The sequence below is a fragment of the Athene cunicularia genome (assembly GCF_003259725.1).
Source record: "Athene cunicularia isolate RWA chromosome 22 unlocalized genomic scaffold, athCun1 chr22_part1, whole genome shotgun sequence".
NCBI lineage: Eukaryota > Metazoa > Chordata > Aves > Strigiformes > Strigidae > Athene > Athene cunicularia.
In genome coordinates this window covers 633,034-643,750 of record NW_020799128.1, presented here as the reverse complement: position 1 = coordinate 643,750, position 10,717 = coordinate 633,034, and the positions used below count along the sequence as shown (strand labels likewise).

The 10,717-nt window shown below is 54.0% G+C and overlaps 1 protein-coding gene across 1 annotated transcript; it reads right to left on the bottom strand.

Annotated features, from left to right (window-relative positions):
- Positions 1-2,264: 2,264 nt before the first annotated feature.
- On the bottom strand, positions 2,265-10,652 carry MTHFD2 (methylenetetrahydrofolate dehydrogenase (NADP+ dependent) 2, methenyltetrahydrofolate cyclohydrolase). Its single transcript, XM_026863006.1, has 8 exons — positions 10,579-10,652; positions 8,108-8,292; positions 7,112-7,234; positions 6,499-6,651; positions 6,294-6,401; positions 5,842-5,934; positions 3,771-3,896; positions 2,265-3,116 (listed from the first exon to the last, which is right to left on the bottom strand). The coding sequence occupies exons 1-8, from the start codon at positions 10,650-10,652 to the stop codon at positions 2,977-2,979; spliced, it is 1,002 nt and encodes a 333-aa protein (XP_026718807.1). The 3' UTR covers positions 2,265-2,976.
- Positions 10,653-10,717: the final 65 nt, after the last annotated feature.

The window sequence follows — 10,717 nt, the reverse complement described above, 5'->3', positions numbered from 1 at the left end:
CCCCAATCCCTGACACCGCAACGCGCCTCTCGGGGAGTCTTGTTTCGTGAAGGGGATGGTGCGTTGGGCTTTGTGTTGGCAGGAGGACTCTGGTCCAAGCCCACAGCAAGGTCCCTCCTTTGGCACGGTTGCGGGGACACGGGAGGGACCCGGCTCTGCTCGCCCCGCGCTGGCTGCGTGCGAGGGGACGGGGAAAGAAGGAAAAGCAGCTCAGGTTTAAGGTTGTTGCAGCTTGAGGGCAACAGCAGCTGGGCTGCGGTGGGAGAGCAGAGGCAGGAATGGGGCCTTGGTTTCCAGAGGCAGTGGGGAATGGTTTCCGCAGGCAGCGCCGCACGCTCTTGGCCGGGAAGCGGGAACGGTTGCTGCAGCCAAGCCCTTCGGTTGCCCGTCCCCGTGCCCTCACCCGCTCTCCCAGGGCCACCCCGGCCCTGGTAACGGCCTCTCCCTCCCTCCGGACAGGAGCGAGACGTGCCCGCGCCGTTATCTCGCTGGAGGAGCCTCCTCTGCCAGCCCAGCGCCTGTGCGAGGGGCTTTGAACCCACTTTTTAGAACAGCTCCTCAATCCCGAATCTTGGTGGTTTATCCAGAAGCGGCTCACGGCAGGGAGGGGAGAGCGGGCGCATCCCTCGCCACGTCCCCACCCGTGCGCTCAGGCTCACATCCAGCGGCTCCCGCTTGGGCTCCATCGGCATCTCAGCTCCGCAAAAGGCTCTTCCCACCCGCCGCCGCCTCTGGGTCCTCGGGGAAGGGAAGGGAGCAGGTTGGGAGCCGGCGCCGCGCTGGCTTTGGCTCTGCCCAGCTCTCGCCACCTCCTGCTGCAGCAGTGCCGTGGCGCTGACAAGGCTTCTAAAGGGTTTTTCCCCTTCCATGGGCTAAGCCCAGCTGCGCTTCAGAAACACCCGCGTGAAGGAACCCTCTCAAATCCGTTTCTTTTACTAATTTTTGCTAGATGGAGCCTATTTGGTTTTTTTCTCTGTTTCAAACCTCACAGAGCTCCAGCCCTTTCCCTGAGGAGCAACAGCCTACCTGATATTTATACGGGGGGTTCTGGAACAGTTAAAATATTGCAGCTGATCTGAACCTTTGCGTGGGACAGATCCCAGTTCTCTGTAAATAGCCAAGTCCAGCGAAGACTCGAAGGCAATTTCCTATTTATAGCATTTTTTTTTTTTCTGGTTCAGGTACACCCCCTGGGGAAAGACGGGGAGATAAATAACACAGTATCGCTCCTGTCACTAAGCAAGAGCCACGTAGCTTGACCTTAACATTAAGAACTATTTCAACTTAAACACGTTATCTATTTTATAGCATTTTTTTGTACCAATCTCCTCTGTGGTAGCTGAAGCGTGGTACAGGTAGGCTTACGATCTTAATCAAAGAGGTTAATTCGCTTTATCCAGTACATCAACTGCGCTACACCACACCCCGGAAAGGCTTCGCAGACTCTGGTAGATGTTCCATAGAGCGGAGCTGAAGCCACTCCACCACCCAGCTTGTTTTGACCAAATCTGTCCATTTTGCGAGGTTCGCGTGCGGTTCACACTTTTTGTATACGAAAAGAGTGGAGCATCTCGGATGCGCCGCCTCCGTTGCAGCACCACTTCAGCCGTTTTGTATGCGTCAGTGACACAACCCAATAAACCTCATTTCAAGGAGTCTCAGCTCTTTGTGCATTTCTGGTGCAGAGGCCTTGAGCTTCGGCTTTCCTTCCCCTGTATTCAGCGGTTTTAGAAGCACTCTCCCCTCCAGGAGAGCCACCTACATGGGGTTAGTACCAACCCACGGCCCTTCAGCATCCCAACAAACCTTGCCTGCCCCCAGAAAGGTGGGATCAGTCTTCCCTTCTGCTTTTTTACACAAAGAGGAAGGAGGCCAAGACTCGCCTCCCTGCCCTCAAACAACGCCGGGTTTTACATTTCTCCATCCCACCCAAGGCATCGCAACCCCAGGTAAGGTTAATGTTCAGCAGATAATTAGAGCTTGCAAACAAACTCGTTAGAGGACTGGGTTTATCCTGTAGTTACAAAACAGTCAGGAAGCCAAACAGGTTTTGTTCAGGCATGAAAGTAAGAGACCTGCTCCTAAGCCAAGTTGCCAACGGGTGGAGCAGTTGTGTCTTGGCTAAAGCCAGCTCTGCAGGGAATAAGGGGAGTTCACATCACAAACTATCATCAACTATCATAACTATTGCTCCTCTTCTGAGAAAAGTGAAAAACTTGCCCAGTGTTTAATTCTAGGACACAAGGAGGGTTGTTATTTTTTTTCTTCTCATACTTTATTTAGAGTTAGCCTGCGTTATTCACTAAGTACTTGCACACTTTACACTAGAGTCCAGTAAACCTGCTGTGTGCCCAATGTAGATACCAACAGCCCCCACCCCATTGTTCTTTGGTTAGAAAAAAAAAAAGAAAGGCTTTTAAAAAAACAACTCACCATACAAATAGCAAAAACCACAGCTTAGCTGCACACTAAAACATGTTACAACAGATCTGCCACTGCCCCACACAGGCTGAGAACAGGCACATGGCTTTTTTTTTTTCTTCAAGTAATTTCTTCTACAGAAGAGCTTAACTCAAACTAAACATCCAGCATCGAGTAGACAACTTCAGCGCGAGTCGAACGCAGGCAGCCTGAGCGTTCGTGAGAACGGAACCATGAAGGCCACTGCTTGTGCACCGGGGAGCAGCTCTACCTGCCACGGGACTGCCAACGCCACCCCCCGGGCCCCGGCTCCGGCAGGGCCGGCTTCCTAGAAGAGCTAGCTTAACCCAAGCAGCTTCGCTAGCATGACTAGGCCAGGAGTAGATCTCACACCTTAGCACCACTAATGTGCATACGCTTCAGCTTCCAATAAATATCTGTGACCTCAGAACAGGAAATTCCACTTCCCACACAATAAATAAAAATATTGCATTTTCTATCGGCCTGTTTGGGAGTCAGTTTGGAATGTTGGTTTCAGTGCTCAGGAGTCCCACGTTAAGCACTCAACGCTTCCCGCTCCTTGGGTTTCAAGAGCTTCTTGGCAGCGATGATGGTGTTCTTCATCAGCATGGCCACTGTCATGGGCCCAACTCCCCCCGGCACCGGGGTGATGTAGCTGGCTTTCTTCTTCACCCCTGCGGGAAGGAAAGGCAGAGCTTAGCAAGGCAAGAGCACCCACGCTTACCAGTGGGAAACCACCGCCAGCCTAACATTGCTCAGATTCCGTCAAGATTAAGTGAAGGAAGAGTAACTTTTTCCATTTGCAAGGGCAGAACAGAGGACACTGTGGTCTGTCCATCCTTGATGCTGACTTCAACCACAAAGCTGGGAGAACAGCAAAAATCAAGGTCTAATAGCTGGATTTTTAGCAGAGAAACGTCAAGTCCAAGCCTAGGTGTGGGCTTCACACACGCCCTTGAGGGGACGTACTAACACTGACCATTCCCCCTCTTTCTTCCAGGAGGTTCCAGTGTCTGTCACCAGAGGTGCCGGGCTCGTCACCACAGCGAAGCAGTGAGTAAGGCTGCTGAATCGTGAGCCAAAGGTAGAGTTCTGCATGTTTTTATTTAAAAGCAAAGCAACTAAACTGCTTCAGCTCAGGGTGAGGCCCTGCCTTGCAGCACAGCGTTCCCACTGCAGGTCCCAGGCAGGCTGCAGCTGGTACAACACTGGATGCACCAGGGAGCAGAACCGAAGTGTTGCTCTGCAGGAACAAGGACTTTCTCCTGCCCTTCTCAGCACCTTAAATGTTTAATGCTCAAGGAACCAGATGCAGGGCCTTCCCCTACCTTCAAAATCCACATCCCCAACCAGCCTTGACTTGGCAGTGACAGGATCCTGCACCCGCGTTATCCCCACGTCGATAACCACGGCTCCTTCCTTGATCATGTCGGCTGTGATCAGGTTGGGGATGCCTGCAAGAGAACGGAACCCCACACTCGTGGTGGTGCTCGGCAGCCCCCCTGCTCCCCTCACCCCATCGTCCCGCCACGTTTTGATGCACCTGGGCCTTCCCGCTCCATAAAACAGTTGCACTCAATGATCTTAAGGGTGTTTTCCACAGAATCCTCGGGGCTGGAAAAGCCCCTGCAGCTCCTCCAGCCCAACCACGACCCTCCCCCTGACCCTTCCCAACTCCCCCAGACCCCTCAGCGCTGGCTCAGCCCGACTCTTCAACCCCCCCAGGGATCCCGGGGACTCCCCCCTGCCCTGGGCAGCCCATTCCAACGCCCAACAGCCCCTTCTGCACAGAAATCCTTCCTCAGAGCCAGCCTGACCCTGCCCTGGGCAGCTTGAGGCCATTCCCTCGGGGCCTGGCGCTGGGGCCTTGGCTCCAGAGACTCATCCCCCCTCTCTGCCCCCTCCTGGCAGGGAGTTGCCGAGGGCCAGGAGGTCTCCCCTCAGCCTCCTCTTCTCCAGACTGAACCCCCCAGTTCCCCCAGCCGCTCCCCAGCAGACCTGTGCTCCAGACCCTGCCCCAGCTCCATCGCCCTTCTCTGGCCACGCTCGAGTCACTCAATGGCCTTCTTGGGGTGAGGGACCCAAAACTGAACCCAGGAATCGAGGGGCGACCTCACCAGTGCCGAGCCCAGGGCTCAGATCCCTTCCCTGTCCCTGCTGGCCACACAAATCTACCCACAGTTACACAATCCAGCCCTATTCCTCATGTCCAGCTCCATCAGGAATTTGAGTTTACTGGTAACCTCAGAGTGTAAGGAGCTGGAATCCACCCCCAGGAAGGGGTCTGGTAAAGCAGCTGGGACCAAAGCATCCCCTCCAAGCTGAGACCTCAAAGCTCACATCTGAAGTCTGCAGCTGTGTTTGTTCATGCAGCTCCAGCAACATTTTTGCACCTGCACTAAGTCAGGAAGCTGGAGCAGTGTCCGAAACCACAACCCAGCTTGGCAGAGGCACTGGCTTCACCCGGGGGCTGCAAAAGCTCAGTGTGGAAGGGGTGGGGAGCAGCAGCTTGGGGCAAAGCCACCCTTTCAGGGTGGGGTGTGTTTGTCTGGTTCTGCCAGATACGGTCTGCTGAGCGGAGGAACTCCTTCCACCCTCCCCTTCATGAAGGCTTTCATGCGAGCCTTCCTCCGGTCTGCTGGCCATGGTGGCGATTCACAAGTCTTATCTGCCAGCAGCACTTCTTGCACCAACACCTTCATCTCTAATCCTTCCAGCACCTTGTCTCTTCATACCCCATTCCAAACCACATTTTCTCTCCTCCCTCCCCACAGGCTCACACCCAGACACCCCAAATCAGCTCAACTCCTCTGTTGATGAGCTTCACACCAAGGGCACAGCCAGGAGAAGAGCACATCAGGTGGGACTAGATGATCTTCAAGGTCTTTTCCAACCTAGATGATTCTGTGAGTGATTGCTTGGGCTCTGAAGGTGACACTGCAGCTGTCCCTCAGCATTCTGACTGTCTCTAGGTAGCAGATGCCATCTTGGTATTTTTTTTCTCCTGCCCACACAGATGCAGAACTGTCTGCATGGATACCAGAGCCTGCCTGTAGCTGTTCTCCTGCTCTGAGCAGGTGCTCTCTGGCATACCAAAGCGCTCCTGCCAGATGTTATTTTACATTTCAAAGGCAGAACTACAAACAGCTCTGCCAGTAAGATCCAAGTATGTGGCTCCTAGACTTAACCACAGGATAAACTGCCTGCCTCAAACAGCCCCTCGCCCACAGACAGCCCTGAGAGCACCAGACTCCCCCACACTGCCAGGCAGGGAGGCCCCAGGACATTCCACACTGACGGGATTGTCTCCTGCAAGGATCCCCACCCAGAAACCCCCAGAGCGCCGTGGTGCAGCACCCTCCACATGCCTTGCCCGTGCTATTAAGAGTCACATCTTACCCGCTGCTGCCACCACAATATCAGCACGGATTGTGTGTTGCTTCAGCTGCTCCTTGGGAGTGTAGCGGTGGGATATTGTGACTGTGGCATCGCCTGCAAGAGTAGTTACACGGAGCTTTTTAATTCACATACTACCAAAACCCAGCCGCTTCTCTAAGCCTTCCCCTTCAAGACCACCCACGTATTTACTGGGAACATCAGAGCCTGATGACAAACCCCAGGGAACAGCCTACAGAGCCAGAGAGAGGGAGCTGCTATGGGGGAGGACAAGGACATGCGGAACACAGCTCCAAAAATGTTACAGGACTGACTATGTGCAGAGTCAGCTCCTCAGCCTGGCTCACAGAGTCCCTGCAGCGCTCCCAGGACTGGTTCAGGAGCGGAAAGAAGCCAGTGTGACAGGCAGAGGGTTTCCTCCTGGCACCCAGGCTCCAAGGCCAGGGAGCTCCTACCTCCCGGGCGCTCGTGCCTGCCGTCCGTGTGCAGCAGCATGGCTATGGGCATGCCCACGTTCTTCGACCTGCCAGCCACCACCACGTTCTTCCCCAGTGTTGGGATGCCTGCAGAGCACAAGGTGGAGTCTTAAAACACACACACACGCACACCAGCTGGAGTTATGCCAGACAGAAGCAAAATACTGCAGCAGCATCAACTTACCAGTTCTCTTAATGATCTCCCACACCCCCCAGGGGGTAGCTGGCAGCATGGAGTACTGGTCAAGGCACATGCGTCCCACATTTATCACGTGAAAGCCGTCCACATCTTTGTCTGGAGTCACAGCATTGCAAATCTTGCGCTCATCAATGTGTTCTAGAAGAGAACAAGAAGCTTTAACCTCAGCGATCAGCCGAAAAAAAAAAAACAAACCTGTTTCCCTGCAGTCAGAGCCCTGACCTGCCGCACCAGCCCCTTCAAGAGTTTGGAAGCTTGACGTGACAAGCCTTCCAGCAAGCTCAAGTCTAAGAGCTCCCAGCAGAAGGGGACTGAAACCCCTTCGGGACTGCAGTGTCACTAATGCAGAGAGGGTATTTTTAGGCAGCCTCAGTGTCACAACCAAGTTCAAGCTTCTGGCCCTGGAAGTTGATACTCCCTACACAAGAATAGATTCTGAGACACCCCCCCGGCCACTTAACTCAGAGGCAGCTGCATGATGGAGTAGCTGCAACACCTCTCATTGTCACAGGATAGCCCCTGCACTGCTCCTCCTGGCACATACAAGCCCTTAAAATCTTTATGTAAAAGGGCAACAGATGGAAATCCAGGTACTCACCGGGTAAAGGAAGCTGTACCAACAGGCCATCCACATTGGCATCATTATTGAGTTTGCTGATCAAATCCAGCAGCTCCTCTTCCGTAATCGAAGCCGGCCTGAGGATGGTTTCACTGCTGATTCCTGCATGACCATCAAAAGCCCCACATGAGAGCCAGGTGTGCACAACTGGGAGAGCAACTTCCTTCACCTGTGCAGATTTAAGCTGCCCTGTTCCACAGCTCTGCCAAATCTGATAGGCACCCAGTGTTTGTGTAACAGTGAGCACCTCCCAGGCTGAGACTCTCACAAGTCTTGCAAGTTATGGTTAAGGACCATCAGTGTCAGTCTAATGACCTGGGAAAGACTAGTTGAAATCCGAGACCCTCTGAGTGCAGGGAGGGCTTGGAGACACCTCAGTGTGCTGCAATGAAAATGCACCTGCGTGTCCAGCGGTCCCTCTTGACACAGGAAGAGGGGGCCGTCAGACTAAAAATCTCAGCTCCAAAGTCTTTGGCAGCACAGAACCCAAGGGGAAACTAAATCATTTATTGCCCCAACCCCTTTCAGCACATTTCCTCCAGAAGCCTCCTCGGCTGAACACCAAGCAGGACCTCAGCTTGCGAGACTGGAAGGAGCCAGAGGGTGGCAAGGCTGGTGAACACAGCCTGCATCTCAGGCAGCTGAGGAAAGGCGGCGAATCAACGCCCTGTCTGCGCTTCATATGGCCCCTAGGAAGGCTGAAAATCTAAACCACAGAGCTTGATGCTGCTCCAGAGGATTCAAATGGCACAATACACACATGAACTGTTTATTAACTACATCCCAGGACAACAATGAAGGCAGCCAAGAGCCACAGCAAACCCGGAGGCAGATGTGGCCTGTGTGCCATGCAGCTGCAGGGAAAAGCTGCCAGGCAGACACACACCAGAAAGCTTCCCCCAGCCTCCTGCGTAGAGGACTCCACATAAAGTGAGATAAGTCACTTTATCGGCTTTTTTTTTCCAGAAGACATACCGACATCAGCCGCCGCTTTGGTTTTGTTCAGTACGTAGGAGTGACTCGCTGGATTTTCACCGACAAGAACAACGCTGAGGTGAGGTCTCTTGTTTCCAGCCGCTACCCACTGCTCAACCTCGTGACGGGCTTCCTGTCTGATCTGCCGGGCCAGCTTCCTTCCAGAAATCACAACTGCATCATTTCTGCAACAGAGAAAGAGTTACTGAAGCAGTCAGCATCGTTAGGACCCTCAAATCCAAGCTCTGCACAACACAGGCTGGGAAAATCAGATGCCAAGCGCAAGTCAGGGCAGAAAAGGCTTTTACTCGAGCTCTGTAGAGGCCTATTGCACCTTTATGCCAAATCATGTGAAGCAGCATATTTCGGTCTTAATTTAACAGCTTTGCTGCCCAAAGCTGGGATCAGCAAACAACACTGCCAGAGGGACCAACTTATTTGAGCAGCCTGAGAAAACCAAGGCACCGTTCCCTGCAAGGCCGGGCGTCCACGTGGGCCATTCACCTGGCGCACGGTTGAAACCAAGATACTATTGGTTCCCTTTTCAGAAAGCCAGTGCCCCGTTCCTCACGAGGGCACGACAGCTTCACTTACAAAGGACTTGCACAAAGCAGAACTCGCTCCACTTAAGCGGAGCTTCCACCGCTAGAGGTCCATTGAGTAATTCTGGCTCGCTGGACGTGGGAGGCAGTGTGCGCTTCTGCATCAGTGCTGCTCCCAGGGATCCTCGTCCCCCACAAATCCCTCGTTGAGACCATCAGCCCGTCTAGCACAGCAAGCACCTTGCTCAAGGCAGTGCCATGCCCTGCTCAAGTAACTGCTGCCACCGCTCCGTTGTGTCCTCAGGCTGTTAACGGGGTAAGTGGTTTCACCCCCTGACAGACCCTGGCATCTAGCTGGAGTAGGAGGGACATTTGCCCATTTGAATCACTTCAAAACAGCTCCTCGCATGCACTTCTGGTCTAAATTGGTAACGGGAATATCCAGTCACTGCCAAATACATTCCAGGCAACTGGACACCCTGCAGTACATGGATGGCTCGACCTACAGCTGGGCTGGGAGGCCACGGCTGCCAGCCCCCACTCAACAGGCTGCCCACAGCGCTCACGCTTGGGTTTTTTCCTCAGGTTATCACTGTAACGCCCATTTGAACATCATTCTCATTCACTAGCCCCTTTGTGAGAGGATCCACTTTCCCAGGCTTCACTTCTAGGCTTCACTACAGCCTTTAAGTCCTGCCTGGCTGCAAGGCCTCACAACAAGCACCTAGTAAGGTCCCAGCTGTTCCAACCTCTGAGCTGGAGCAAAGTCGCTCCCCACAGCGTTACTGTCATTTCTGGTGCCTTCCCAAATTGCAAGGGCCAGCCCATTTCCGAAGGGATCACCAAGCAATATGTGTCACAGCCCCACAAGCTACTCGACTTGCTACAGGACTCCAGGAGACAACTGACCCGCAGGAAAAACCAGGCACCATTCCCAACCCCTCCTGCACCACCTCATCCCAGAGCAACGAGCTGAATTGCTGCAGCTTGCCCTCAAAAAAAATCCATCAGCTGCCTGGCATACAAACTCTCTCCTACCAGGATCCCACAGTAAATCCAACACCACTGTTTTCTGACCTTCTCTAGGTACAATCCTGAGCTCTGGGACAGCTGCCACTGGGGAAAACCACCACGAGAGCTGCTCCAGACCCACACCTGCGCAGGAGAGCCACGAGGTGCCATCCCAGGTAAGAAATCCTTTTGTCTAAATACTTATTAGAGGTGCAGAGGATCCTTTGTGCTTTCTCAATCCCTGCCCTACTCAACTATGCAGTTTTCCCCATTTACTGGGAATTAAATGTTACTTCATCCCTAACAGCAATCATCCCAGTCAAACCTATTTAACAATAACAAGTAAAAACCCATCCCTGACCAGCTCAGCCCACAGGCTCTCTAATTCTTGTTTTAGTTTCAGAGCTAAACCTGTACGAAACTACTGTACACCTAATTAGGAATTATTACAAGTACCTGGCAAGCTAAAGAATTCACTAAGTCAGAGACGCCTCATACCTACCCAAATCTTCTCCTTACATAAACCTGAGGCTGGGGTGCCCAGCCTGGGCTCCCAAAGGATGGGGACAGCCACAGGCAGCCCCACCGCGAGCTGCAGGGAAGACTAAGAGCTCAGAGCCCTGCTTAGAGCAGGGAACAGCCGTGAAACCCGAGCACCCGAGAAGCAGCAGCTCCCTCAAGGCTGCTTCGGTGCGTTAGAGCAAAATCCACGGAAGGTGGGGTAGCAATAGGAGAGAGGCACTTGATGCACGACCTAAGCCGCAGGGGGGGGGATGCTCGGGGGCCTCCGGTCCCTCTCACACCGCTTAAACCCGGGGTCAGCCTAGGCCTGGTCCCCGAGAGGTGCCCCTGGGGGTGCGGAGGGGACCCGGTGTCCCCCTGCCCGGGGAGGTGGTGGTGGGGGGAAGCCCGGCACACACCACGCAAGGCGGGAGCGGGATTTCATCAGCCTGCACCGCCCGGGGCGGCCGCTGGGGGCCCGCCTCATTCATTCCGGTACCAGCAGCGGCGAGCCGGGCCTGTACCCCGGCCCGGGGGGCGAGGGGGTGACCTGACC